This window comes from Pollicipes pollicipes, unplaced genomic scaffold (genome assembly GCF_011947565.3).
Source record: "Pollicipes pollicipes isolate AB1234 unplaced genomic scaffold, Ppol_2.1 Scaffold_3216;HRSCAF=3773_pilon_pilon_pilon, whole genome shotgun sequence".
Taxonomy (NCBI): domain Eukaryota; kingdom Metazoa; phylum Arthropoda; class Thecostraca; order Pollicipedomorpha; family Pollicipedidae; genus Pollicipes; species Pollicipes pollicipes.
In genome coordinates, this window is record NW_023596251.1 from 2,054,955 (window position 1) to 2,069,725 (window position 14,771).

At 51.2% G+C, this 14,771-nt stretch overlaps 1 protein-coding gene across 1 annotated transcript; it reads left to right on the forward strand.

Moving 5' to 3' along the window:
- Positions 1–7,659: 7,659 nt before the first annotated feature.
- Positions 7,660–8,813, forward strand: LOC119091069 (cuticle protein 19). Its single transcript, XM_037213786.1, has 2 exons — positions 7,660–7,679; positions 8,266–8,813. The coding sequence occupies exons 1-2, from the start codon at positions 7,674–7,676 to the stop codon at positions 8,764–8,766; spliced, it is 507 nt and encodes a 168-aa protein (XP_037069681.1). The 5' UTR covers positions 7,660–7,673; the 3' UTR covers positions 8,767–8,813.
- Positions 8,814–14,771: the final 5,958 nt, after the last annotated feature.

Below are 14,771 nucleotides of genomic sequence, written 5' to 3' on the forward strand. Positions count from 1 at the left end.
TGCAATATGTCATTGTTTGACTTCGTTATGGAACGTTTGTATTACATTGAGATGCTGCCAAACTGGCCGTGCAAAATTGCCACACCAGCACTCACTTTTAGCACCTCAATTTCCCGAGGGGTGTGCTTGGCGGCGCTGGAGGTGATCTCTGAACCAAACATCGTTAGGTGCTTGTGTTTTTGTCCTTTTGCGTGGTTTTCCTGCCTATTTCCCCGTGAGTTCAAGGTGGTTACTTGTATTCACATACTCGGTTATGGTGCCATTGTCGGGTTAATCGATTATATGTCCTATTTCGGTAATAACTGGCACCCATGCCACACTTCTCGTTCTATGTCGCACAAAATGTTATGATCCAAAAAACCAGTCGTGGCTGCAAGTCGCACAGCCTGTACAACATTGGTTTGGATCCAAATGGCCTTCAGTAATGCTGGACATTGTGGTTACGAACGCCAGATGTAAACAACTCGATCCTTTTCTTTTTGGCCTGAAACACCGCAAGTCCAATGGGTAGCAAGATTTGAATGACCCTTCTATGGCACCATGCATGCTTGAGTGACCTTGAAAAAGTCTGTATGAAATGACCTGAGCATCTTCGCCGGCGTTAAGCTCAGAGACTAGAGAGTTTTTGGTCTTAAGAACTGTATGGCGGTGGACTGCACCGAATAATCTGCAATATTTTTTTTCATTTCGAAACCTCAGTAATGTGAAGCACTCTTATTAATCTCGCAAAAAAATCCGATCAGGTTTAACGAAGGATGCTGACTTATTCCAGCATAGTCGCAGCGGCAACGCAAATTTTCCTAAGTTGTGAGGAGCCAATTTAAAATAAGATGGGCAAATAAGATGGCTGATTTAGTTTCTTCTTTCTAGCCAATGTCTATCGGGCCAATGTTAAATTTTGCGGAAGTTAATGTTTATATCCTCTCTCCCCAGTACTCACTCCCCTGCGTACGTGTACTCCCCCTCACACTTTACTGCATATAAGCTCACAAAGCACACGATCGTGGTTGCCATTTCATCCTACCTGATTGATTTGCGGACATATGCACCTTCAGGTGATCATGTACTTGTCACTGGTAATAAGGTAGCTCTTTGGTCAGGATACCTATCTCCAGCAGATCGCCGTGCACATGTTCGCTTTCTACACTGACTGGATTTCAACCGCTACCCAAATAAATTTGCTATCAGTACATCATCGTATTCTTCACCAAATTATATGCTTTGGGCCTCTTGGTTATACGCACCTGCCTCCAACAGCCCGTTCATTATCGGCACGAAGGCAGTCAGATTCCCCGGCCGCCTACCTCTGGAATGGTTCCCACGTAAGCGTTGTAACGTCCACCCCGATTTTATTGCAATTGTGACTGCATAGGCCTGCACAGCATGTCATTACATTCGAAGCCCAATCGTACGCGATTGGCTCGATGGTCTTATGCACTTGCCGCTAACGGTTGCCGCTAACAGTTGCCGCTAACAGTTGCCGCTAACAGTTTGTTCGTTATCGATATTAACAGAGCCCATCGTCACGGCTGCCCTATCTCCGATAATTGTGTGCACATGCTCACTTATTATGTCATTGCATCTTAATGGTTAGCAGCATAGACGTGCAAGCACACCATCATGCTAGCAGTTAAATTCACGTAATCGGCTGGCTGGTCATATGCATCTCACACTGGCAGTTTGTTCATTATCTGCTCGAAGATTTTCGATGTTCTGACTACCGCGCAGCGTTGCACCCCACAGCTAGCGGTCGCGTCGCATCGAAGTCTCGGCACCAGCGATGTCGCCGTCCTGCACAGAGCGGGAGAAAACCTGACTTACGGCACAGCTCATGCACGGCATCCCCTGCTGGAACAAGCACATTGGCATGTGCCGAATATGGCTTATGTGTTTTACACACTGCTGAGTCTGAACAACTGCATACACGCCATGCGCACCTCCGTCTGAGGAAATATGACTGGGAACTCCGACTTCTGAATAAAGAACGGTGAAAACCTCGCCATGATAACGAAACGTTGCCTTCCTTTTCCTATCCACACCAATCAGCTGGTAACCAAGGCCACCGGCACGCCCACTGAGCTACCTCGTCCCAAGCAAGTGCTTCCAGTGCACTGTCACGCGCAGGTCTGATGCGAACTCAACGTGATGCTGCATCCCAAGATGCGGCACTTGTGGAAAAAAAAACATTTGTTTTGGGTGCACAGAATGGGGATTTGTATGTCAGGATCATAATTAGGGTGACGCTAGGGCAGAAACGGCTTCATATGGTCTCAACAAAGCGAACTGACAGCCAAAACGCTCCATGTTGTGCTTTTCGTACCAGCCCATATGGTTCATGTGATAAAGGCATAATTTTCGGAAAGGTGTAGATCAAAATATACCCGGCACTTCTTTGAAGAGCTCAGCACTGGAATAAATAATGTTTCATGGTTTTGCACCGGTCCAGCAACCTTTTTTTGTTTGTTTGCCGGAGCCAAACTCCCATGGCGTGCCGGCGAGGTTTTCCTGCACGGTGCGCCATGGCCTTTTCGATTATCGCCAAGCATTGCTCGGTCTCAGTGGCCGCAGCAGTCGGTAGCGCGCTGGGCCCGTAAGTGGGGGTCGTGCGTTTGTGCCCGCGCCGGTCCATTCTGTTCCTCCAGCTCTCTAAGAGGGGTAATGGATCGTGTACTGCAGCCTATGCATGCTATAAGTGTAATGCAATATTCATTTCCTTGATTTTGTTTTTGCAAAGCATTTTGGACAAAACGCATACATCAGCTCGAAACTAATTCGCCGTCAAAAAGCACGCTATCGAATTTTTAGTAGAAGCTTAAGTTCTAGCATATAGTTGCACATTCTGCAGATGTTCGGCAATACACTGCAATATTTGTACTGGGCTTCGTTCTGCCCGGCTAATATTACCCTGAGTTTAAACATCACACATCATAAGTGGGGTGTGCTCGCATAAATTGGCTGGTATAAGGCTAGACACGACACTGAGCAGCGTCTTGACATTTCAGACATGCCTTTCCGAGTCATCTGCCATGCCATTTTACGCAATTAAAAATAAGCCGGACAGCTTCTTCGATCACGCAGTAAGCGCATCTCTAGTGGAATGCGTGCGACAAACGAGGAAATTCAGTGAACTGTATTGGTAGATACCACCAAACACCTGCATTGATAACGCTAAGTGCGCAATACCTCAAAACAAAAATGCATGGCCATTACATGAATAACTGAGCCAGAATAAGCCATTTCTTAACTGCATCCAAGTGGAACTATGATTAAAGCACAGTTTTTCAGCAAATGAGTGGTGGGTCGCAAGATCGAGCGAAATCAAGCAACAGGACGTAACCCATCCGCAAAAAACATGGCCGCAACTCCGCAGACCTCATGTCATTAAACAATAAGATCAGCTTTGTAGGCAGCACTTATGAACATGGCTATTAATAAGAGATAAATGAGGCCACAGACACCACAAAGGCCAATCGAACGACAGCGGGCTTTGACGGGCCTTGGTTTGAAACAAAATGGAGAAGGGGAAACGAACACCTGGATGACAACAGGAAGGCACGAAAATAAGTGATTTCCTTTCTTGGAGCTTTTCTCTGTGAGCTTCAAAATCAGGTTGCATGTTACTTGAAAGGTGAAGGCGTTTCGTGATCTGCTTACTGTGCTGATGCTTGTCGTGTATCAACCCTATCAAAACAGGAAACTTAATCCGCACGCTGCAGGAAGGAGGGGGGGGGGGGGGGCGACACCACATTCGTTTTCTCACATGACGGTCTACCAATAGTTGTCCGCAAACGGGTGTTCTTGCGTCTATCGAATAAAGAACGTGACGTCCAGTAACAAGAAGGAAACCAACCACATCCGCCAGTCTGCTTGTGTGCAGTTACTGCAAGGCAAACTCAGAACGCCCGGTAACAGCGGGCCCTGGCCGGCCCCACCAATGAACGAGAGTTCGCGTCGAGACGGAGCATCGGGTAGCCCCTCCCTCCCACCGACGAACGAGAGTTCGCGTCGAGACGGAGCGTCGGGTAGCCCCTCCCCTCCCACCGACGAACGAGAGTTCGCGTCGAGACGGAGCGTCGGGTAGCCCCTCCCCTCCCACCGACGAGCGAGAGTTCGCGTCGAGACGGAGCGTCGGGTAGCCCCTCCCCTCCCACCGACGAACGAGAGTTCGCGTCGAGACGGAGCGTCGGGTAGCCTCTCCCCTCCCACCGACGAACGAGAGTTCGCGTCGAGACGGAGCGTCGGGTAGCCCCTCCCCTCCCACCGACGAACGAGAGTTCGCGTCGAGACGGAGCGTCGGGTAGCCCCTCCCCTCCCACCGACGAACGAGAGTTCGCGTCGAGACGGAGCGTCGGGTAGCCCCTCCCCTCCCACCGACGAACGAGAGCGCGGCTAGAAGCGAAGCGTAATGTAGATCCCCCCCCCCGCACATCATTATAGGTTGCCATTCCGAAGAAATTTCCAGGGTGCGTTTGGAATGGGAGGAATGTGAACAGCGGGCATCGATTAATGGACTTTGAGGTGCTGAGGCGCCAGTGCACCGAAGCGTTGGCGTCTGGGCTCGGCAGGACGACAACCTTGCGGAGATGGTCACCACCATCTGCTGTCACCACCTTGCGGAGATGGTCACCACCATCTGCTGTCACCACCTTGCGGAGATGGTCACCACCATCTGCTGTCACCACCTTGCGGAGATGGTCACCACCATCTGCTGTCACCACCTTGCGGAGATGGTCACCACCATCTGCTGTCACCACCTTGCGGAGATGGTCACCACCATCTGCTGTCACCACCTTGCGGAGATGGTCACCACCATCATCTGTCACCACCTTGCGGAGATGGTCACCACCATCTGCTGTCACCACCTTGCGGAGATGGTCACCACCATCTGCTGTCACCACCTTGCGGAGATGGTCACCACCATCTGCTGTCACCACCTTGCGGAGATGGTCACCACCATCTGCTGTCACCACCTTGCGGAGATGGTCACCACCATCATCTGTCACCACCTTGCGGAGATGGTCACCACCATCTGCTGTCACCACCTTGCGGAGATGGTCACCACCATCTGCTGTCACCACCTTGCGGAGATGGTCACCACCATCTGCTGTCACCACCTTGCGGAGATGGTCACCACCATCATCTGTCACCACCTTGCGGAGATGGTCACCACCATCTGCTGTCACCACCTTGCGGAGATGGTCACCACCATCTGCTGTCACCACCTTGCGGAGATGGTCACCACCATCTGCTGTCACCACCTTGCGGAGATGGTCACCACCATCTGCTGTCACCACCTTGCGGAGATGGTCACCACCATCTGCTGTCACCACCTTGCGGAGATGGTCACCACCATCTGCTGTCACCACCTTGCGGAGATGGTCACCACCATCTGCTGTCACCACCTTGCGGAGATGGTCACCACCATCTGCTGTCACCACCTTGCGGAGATGGTCACCACCATCTGCTGTCACCACCTTGCGGAGATGGTCACCACCATCTGCTGTCACCACCTTGCGGAGATGGTCACCACCATCTGCTGTCACCACCTTGCGGAGATGGTCACCACCATCATCTGTCACCACCTTGCGGAGATGGTCACCACCATCTGCTGTCACCACCTTGCGGAGATGGTCACCACCATCTGCTGTCACCACCTTGCGGAGATGGTCACCACCATCATCTGTCACCACCTTGCGGAGATGGTCACCACCATCTGCTGTCACCACCTTGCGGAGATGGTCACCACCATCATCTGTCACCACCTTGCGGAGATGGTCACCACCATCTGCTGTCACCACCTTGCGGAGATGGTCACCACCATCTGCTGTCACCACCTTGCGGAGATGGTCACCACCATCTGCTGTCACCACCTTGCGGAGATGGTCACCACCATCTGCTGTCACCACCTTGCGGAGATGGTCACCACCATCTGCTGTCACCACCTTGCGGAGATGGTCACCACCATCTGCTGTCACCACCTTGCGGAGATGGTCACCACCATCTGCTGTCACCACCTTGCGGAGATGGTCACCACCATCTGCTGTCACCACCTTGCGGAGATGGTCACCACCATCTGCTGTCACCACCTTGCGGAGATGGTCACCACCATCTGCTGTCACCACCTTGCGGAGATGGTCACCACCATCATCTGTCACCACCTTGCGGAGATGGTCACCACCATCTGCTGTCACCACCTTGCGGAGATGGTCACCACCATCTGCTGTCACCACCTTGCGAAGATGGTCACCACCATCTGCTGTCTGGTGGGGGAGTCAAATCACGCTGAAGTGGCCGCGGGAAAGTCAGATCACTCTGAAGAGGCCGCGGGGAGTCAGATCGCGGCGAAGTGACCGCGGGTGAGTCAGGTCACTCTGAAGAGGCCGCGGGGAGTCAGATCGCGGCGAAGTGACCGCGGGTGAGTCGGGTCACTCTGAAGAGGCCGCGGGGAGTCAAATCAATCTGAAGTGACCGAGGGTGAGTTAGATCGCGGTGAAGTGACCGCAAGTGAGTCAGATCACGCTAAGTGACCGCGAAAAAACGCGGACAAGGATAGATTACTGCGGAGTCAGGTAACTGACTTGTAATTGGACTTGGATTCTATACTCTGATTCAAGGGGTAAAAACTGGTTTGTTCATAATCTTACGCCAGACATTCCTCGAGTTTGTTCCCGTAAGGCAACCAACTGCTTAAGGGATGAAGGCTTGGGCTTGCTTAAGCATAAGCCTGCTTGCTGCCTAAGGACTGGAAAAGTAATCTAAGTTATCTTTCTGCAAGGAGCAAACATTAGTGCCTACTGAGGAGTTTTCAGCTCCAATAGGTCCCGCGTAACTCAACACATTGTCTCCCGTGTGATCTGTATCCGGATGTGATGCGGAAAACTCTGGCAATTCAACGCAGCAATACCGTATGCGCGTCTCCCATAAGAACTACGGCCTCGTCAAAAAAACTTGTTAGGAAGACGAATGAACCAGCAAATGTGCCGCAAAATGGTATATAGTTCACTAGACTAAAGTTTCCGGTGCGGTCGATGCCTCTCAGGTCATGGAGCCTCCTACTTCACGATAAGCGTACGTAGCAATATGTTAACGCAGTGCGTACAGTACACCTGCACCAGCCGACCGTGCCACGTTCATATTCCTCCGGTGCTGCTCACTGTACCACTCAAAGGCCAGCACTGAGCATCAAGAGCGGACACAACATACAGAAAAGTAGACGGATTTCATGGCTCCATGAAATGCCCCAAGAGCCAGTTGGTGCTCTAGAAACTAATCAACCTCGATTCACAAAGGTTATGAACAATCCATGCGTTCTGAGAGAATTTTCCTTTTTTAACGCCCGTGGGCGTGAATGTCACAGTGGCCTCTGCTGTGGACGCGATCCGCTCCTGATAGGTGCTCACCTCCGTTATGTCCTTCTCACCTCCTCGCTCACCTCGCCTCACCTTCGCGAGTGACCTGCCGCGCTCTCTCAGCGCCGGCGGCCGGTCCAGCGAGCACTCTGGCTCAGGGCGCTCTGATTCAGAGCACCGGCTTGCGGGCGGCGCGTTTTCCTAACAAATCAGGGCGTGGTGCCGAGCGTCGCTAGGAAAACGGTCCGCAACTACTCGCTGGTATAAAAGACAACAGGGCGGTGGAGGTGCTGTCATTCCATTGGGCGGCGGAGGTCCACAGCCATGAAGGTAACTCCTGTCGTGCATCCACCGGCGTCCGGTGCCTCGCCTGAGCCGCAGCGAGCGGCCGTGCTGAAGACATTGCTCTGTCCAGTGTGCTTTCGACAGAGCGGGTGATTCGTGGTGGCTGCTGCGGGGGTCATTTCCAGCCCCCCGACGGTGACTGGTCGCTCGATCCATCGCAAGCCTCGGCGGTGCTGGGCGCCATATGCGGTGACATGTGCGCGTCCACTCTTCTTCCGTTTGACATGAACTGCAGTGGCGCATCGACATCTGTTGACAGAACGATGAACCTAATAGCCAGCATATCATTGGCCAATCTTACATTTCTGCACGCAGGCTTCCTTGATAAACACGTCCGTTACGCCCATGTAATGACTTTAAAGCCGCCTTGTTGTAGGATACTTTGATCGGCTGCTGATTGTTGTACATTAATGACTTAATGCGTCTAGTCTAGTACGTTTGGTCAGGCTACATGTTTGCGTGTCCAACTGTTAGGTCTCTAGACAGGGCCAGCCTAGAGACGTCTAGGTGTGTTTTAGCTTATCTTTCTACGCGTGCGTTTTTAGCTGATCGTTATATGCACATGTTTCAGCTGATCATTCTGACTACTCTGGTGGCGGCTGCCGCCGGCGGCCTCGTCAGTGGAAACTTAGGAGGACCGTATGGAGGACAGTTCGGAGGACCGTTCGGAGGACAGTATGCAGGATCGTACGGAGGACCGTTCGGAGGAGCGCATGGCGGCGTCTCGGGTGCCTACGGAGGGGATTACTACGCTGTCCCCGACTATAGCACGGCTTACTCCGTCAAGGACCCTTACTCCGGTGTGGACGTTGACAAGCAGGAAAACCGCCTCGGCCACAAGACGGAGGGTTCTTACTCGGTCCTGCTGCCCGACGGTCGTAAGCAGGTGGTGACCTACTGGGTCGACGGCAAGTCGGGCTACAACGCTGACGTCAAGTACTTTGGTGTTGCCAAGCATCCGAAGAAGCCCATCGCTCACGGCATCGCTCACGGCATTCCTCACGGTGCTGGCTTTGGAGGCATCGGCCCTGCTGGATTGGCTGGGCCGTACGGCGGTGGACACATTTATTGATTGTCTAGTGGCGGTCACTGTCATGGAATGCACGGTCACCAATATACGTGAGCTGTCCAGTGCTTAGGCATGCTGTTTCTATTCATAACACTTGGCTATTGTCGTGCCGATCCGTAATACAACCTCAGCAGCCATGAAAAGCAACCTAAAAATTAGTAAAGGGAAAATATGTGTGTGGTTTCTTCCACTGTACAGGGTTTCATGATCTTGCAGACCAATTTGGTCATCTAGCATGTCATAATCGCCAGTGGTGTACCAAATGCAACGAAAAAATGTGTTGAACAGCAGGTATCCAAGGGAAATCTTTCAGTCGTGCTCCAAGGACAGTTTTTAGAAGTTCAAGCCTATAACATGCAGTCATGTTTTCACTAGCGCATGATGCCTTTTGCTCTTTGGACAAATTAGGCAAACGATATCGCTTGCAAGATAACCGATACTTAAAGAGTTGTGTTCAAGGTCGTATCTAGCACAAAATCTGAGACGGAGCGAAACAAGGGAGCAGTGTATCTGTTTGGAATGTAGGAATATGATATTATCTATTTGGAGGCCGCGGGGCAAATGTGCCTGAATTGCGAGAATTACCTTCCAGTTTGGCATGTCTTTAGCAATTGTCTTGTGACGAATGATCCACACTGGTGGAGCAGGCAGGTCACTCTAAGAGAACGGCAAGTCAAGACATGTGGCAAAGCACCAACTACCAGGCTTTTGGTTAGACGCTCAACTGGCAACCAGGTACAAATTCCCAGTTTTCGCCAGCGTGCGGACCCCGCTGCCTCCTCCCCGGGCCTGCTGCTGTTCAGGCCCCGCTGCCTAAGCGAGCCCCGATGCCTGAGACAGGAGGTGCACCCAGTGGGCAGACGCTGTGTTCACTCACCATCGGGATAACGGCCACGCAACGTCTGACGTGTCCACGCGCCTCTGCTGGGTTGCAATGGGACAGTCGCGCGACCCGGCGGGTCAAAAACTTTCTCGCGCGCCTCAAAGGGCGAGAATTCCGCCCATTGCGCAACCCCGCAGGCCAGGAGAACACACCACCAGGTGCTGTATGACGTTCAATGTTGGACACATGGTATTCCACTGACTATGCGAAAATTAAGATATGACGGTTATTACTTGGCGTCATGCAAACACCGAGCGTTGAAATCCAATGGCTTTCCAGCGTCTTCAGGGTTCTGTCGCTTCTGTGCGAGTGTCAGACTGTCAGATGGTGTTGTCGGATGTGATGGCGCCGTGACTGTCGGATGAAAACAGAGCAGGACACGGATACCACCTCAAGCAGTGAAGTGAGCTCGTCTTTAAAAAAAAAACAACAATAATCGCTCCGTCGGCGACAACCTCGAGGGTACTGGACAAAACACCGTTGTGCATTGCATCAGCTGCGCTCACTTCATGGGCGATGAGGCTCGCACAATAAAGAAACTGAGCCACACCGGCCTTATAAGTATGCAGTTAATGCGGTTGTTGGAACGTCCGAGTACACAATGGCTCAGCACCACACGGTGGACTTCGCAGGCGCCTGAGCATCTGATACAAACATTATTATCGGGCTGTGGACGTGGGGCTCTGGAGGATTGTGTCCGGTGTGGACGTAGGGCTTTACAGGACTGTGTCCAGTTGTAGCCGGTGTGGATGTAGGGTCCTGCAAGATTGCGTCCGGTTGTGTACGGTGTGGACGTAAGGCTCTGCAGGACTGTGTCCGGTTGTGCTCGGAGTGGACGTAGGGTTCCTGCAGGATTGTGTCCGGTTGTGCTCGGAGTGGACGTAGGGTTCCTGCAGGATTGTGTCCGGTTGTGCTCGGAGTGGACATGGGGCTCTGCATGATTGTGTCCGGTTGTGCTCGGAGTGGACATAGGGTCGTTGCAGGATTGTGTCCGGTGTGGACCCTCTTAGACAGCATCGACGTCAGCCCTTTGCTTGAACTATTTCAATTAAGCAAGCGGATTGAACCATTTCCTAGGCACTGGTTTTGTTGACGGCCGTGGTCGAACTTTGATCCGCCATAGGTCGACAATGCTAAGATATATATCGAATGTTTTTTGTCACAAGATTGGCTGTTTAATTACTTACGTGCATGCAAAGTTGGCTAAGACACAGCAAAGCTTGGTTTCACCCAGCTACGCCGAACTGTTCAGAAATTACTTCGCAAAAGCCTCAGGGGGTCAAATTGATTTCACGCCCGAGCGCCTGTTGAACAGCTAACAAGAACGTGGTGCTGAGTGTATTCCAGGTATGAAGCCGATGGAGGAATGTCACTGCTCCCGAAACACGGTCAAGGACGCGGCAGAGCTCGCTCCATCCGACGCGGTGCTGACTTCTCTAAGACGGGCCGGAACGTGATCCTTTTGTGCGCTAACAAAAACGTTGGCTTGCCGTCTGTGAGCGGATGTGGGAAAACCGGTCCTGCTGGCGCCGGTGTGGTTTCCTTGTGCCAGCTCCCTATTTTCCTGCGCGGCGTGAATTACGCTGGGACGGAGAGGCCGGAGTAAACTGGCTCATGGGAAAAGTGGGATACCTCTGCTGAGCTTCTGGATGTGGAGATGCTGCGCCAAGCGCACTTGCTTGCTTGCGGCTGTAGACAGCATGTGAGAAAGAGGTGCTTGCTTCATGTTGGTGAGACAGCAATGCAGTCCTATCTCATTGTACCTGATGTGAGAAAGAGATGCCTTCAACTACTGGTTTTTCGGCACTATGTGTTCCGAGTTCTTCTGCTGAGTTATAGACATTGGGCATACCGGGAGGTGCTGGTTAGGTGTCATCACAGTCCATACATCGGTTAAAGTGGTAGTAGGTGCTCAACGCTTCAAGATAGGCTTTGGAATTGTTAACTAGATCTAGGCGTAGATGAATGATTGACATCTCGTGTGGCCATTTAACTAGTTACATCTCGTGTAGATAAATGGCTAGTTAGATTTCGTGTAGTAATTTTTCAGCTCCGCCTCCTGTAGCTGAATGCTTAGTTACATTTTGTGTAGCTGAACTTTATGTAACTCTCCCAGCATGGTCGACTTTGTGTTTTGAAGCAAAGCTGTTGGCTTTGTGTTCTGTCCGTTCCGGGCGGTTCAGTTGGTTAGAGCGTCTCCTTTCCCATTCACCCACCCGTGGCGGGGTGGGTTCGAGTCGCTTTAGGGCGCTCGCAATTTGCCCTTGACAGGTATGGCCTGCGGCCGGTGGCAGCGGCCGCGGTAAAGGTCAGTTGATGTCAGAGGGCAGGACGGACCGTGCCGATCATTGTGGCACGTTAAGCTTTGGCCACCAAATTTTGCCGTTGACATGGAATTGCGCGATCGGGTGGTAGGGGTCAGGGCTCACACAACAAACACTGCTTAGCGTGAGCTCTGATCCCAGAAATTCATCCATTCAAGGGGTTCGGATAAAATCTTCTAAAGAAGCATAGTTACAGACTTGACGGATGAGCGTTTAGCAATGAAATGATGCGATCCAGGAGGCGGATCTTTAATGGCGGAATTGATGAGCCGTGTCCTGTCTTCTCGAAGGAAGGTCTGCACTGCTATACCAAACGATAAATACAACATAGCTCTAAAACAAGCTCTTCAAATACCTCGTCAAATAGCTCGTCTAAACGAGCTGTTTCATGATGTATTTGAAAAACTGGACAGCCTATCCACTTGGAATTAACCATAAGTTTTCTATGAATGGCTCTGAGATATGAGTCATTGCTAAATATCGCTAGTTGCAAGGACCCTAACCCCAATCGCGGCAGTTCCACGATTCTAGTTCAACGAGAAATGTTTTCGAGAATGTTTCGACTGACAGGTGGTGCCCTAACACAGCCTATCACGGTGTTTTAACCTAACTCACTTGGCCAGCTGCCAACTGGCTATCGAGAGCGAGCCATATGAGCGCAGTTTCTGTGACGCGAGCTCGTGCCTGCTAAACCCACTATTCAGCGCTTGGCCTTCCACCAACCAGGCTGAGGGAACGCCATTGGACAGAACAGTATCTGACATCTCTCACATGGTGAAAAGATCGCTGAAGATCGTCCTACGAATGATTTTAAGTTGTTGTGCGGGCGGCAGCTGCATCTCAATTCCCTCCCCAGGACTTTAATATATGTCCTGGCGCGAGCACCACACCTCACCAGGGATAAATGCGAGCGGCAGTAGCGACCCCCGTTGACGTGGCGCGGCGGCGGAGTGCTGCGCTGCGCCCGGTAGTGCTAATGGTACGGCCTGCTCAGAGCACATATCGGAGCTAAATGGCAAGAGGCTGGTGGCAGTTCCATAGCCCGTGGTATGTGTGCGGCCCGTTTGACTATTCTTGTCATGGAAGGCATCGTTAATCTTTCAGCGAAGGTAACCTGAGCCGCAAAAAAGACAGCTTTATGCATAATGGCGTGGCCTGATGCGTGTGGGCAAGAGCATTTGCTAACATTTTCAGTACACTGCCAAAATAAACCATACCTAAAATGTCACGGTGTACCTATATACCATAAATAAAATGTCACAGTGTACCTATATACCATAACTAAGATGTCACAATGTATCTATATATCGTAACTAAAATGTCACAACGTACCTATAAGCAAAAGAAAGCCTGAACTTATTCGACCTTTTAAACAAACATGTTAACTTGAAAGGCAGAGCACGCAAATAAAGGTGATCGAATAGACATTTAAAATAGCCTACTTGAAAATAGCGTGGCCAACGCTTTGACGCATGTGGGAAGTTGGCACGAGAAAGAAAGGCCATGAATCATGGTGTTTGACGGTGGGGAGTAGGAAGTTTTGACGTCGAAAACAATTGACCTTCAAGATACCAGGAGGTAGCGGTTGAACTACTTGATCAAAAGACATTGGTTATATTGAGAAAATGCCACGTTTAGAAGCTGTGCACAATTTTTTTCGCAAAAGTCTATTAAGACCACGCAAATCGCCGCTCCATTCCAGAACACACTGCACAAAATGTGCTGATTCTGTTCCCCGACACCCTGTGATATAACCAGATGGAAGACACCCCACCGAACTGTACTTTAAATCGTCCCGTCCCGCGATCTATCCTAGCCCGACCCGATAGCTCAGCTCGTTAGAGCGCTTGCCTCGCGGTTCACCCACCTGTGACGGGGTGAGTCTGAGTCGCTTTGGGCCCTCGTGGTTTGTTTCTGACCGAGATAGCCTGCGGCAGGTGGCAGCGGCGTGCTAAACGTCAGATGACGTCAGAGGGCGGGATGGACCATGCCGAGCGCTGAGACACGGTAAACTTTCGCCGCATAGTTCTTCCGTTGACCCAAAATTTTACCATGGGTTCAGGGCTCACCAAACAAGCAAGCTGTTTGACGTGAGCACATATACCAGATCAGTCAGGCTTAATCTGAAAAACTGACGGTCGCTTCAGTCATACTGTATTGTAATTTTCCACACTCAATCGATGCTAAAAACAGGCGTTGTATCAGTAATGGGGAGAGCGATGCGGATGTATTCTGATCCCCAGTCGTGGCGATGCGAATCTATTCTGATCCTCAGTAGTGGCGATGCCGATCTATTCTGATCATCAGTCGTGTAAATGTAGACGTGCTAAAGTAAATCTTCTTTTCTGTCAGAAAGGTTGCAGGGAGCACTGAGAGAGGTGTTCCCATTGTGCCGCCAGTTCTTGGTCAAGCAGTACATCAAGTGCGGAAAGAAACCGTGCAAAGGTGAAGAAAGCAGACTGTGTCTATGTGAAAAATCCGTTCGTCTAACATGACCCAGATAAAAGTTATTCACTTTTTATTGAGCAGCGACAAGCGTATTTCTCGCACAATGAAGATTCGAATAACCATTTAGCATTCCAATAACCATTCAATGCCAAAACTAAGACATGACGAAATCGAGAAATTCACGGACGCGAGTGAGTACCTCAACGCCACCTCAGACTGCTGCATCGCTCCCTCTGATACCCATCTGGGCGGACCTGGATCGACTTCACGGGATTGCTCGGGACGAGGGCTCGTCCCACCTGTCACCCCTAGACTACACGTTGAGGGACAACTCACAAACTGCGTTCACGAGG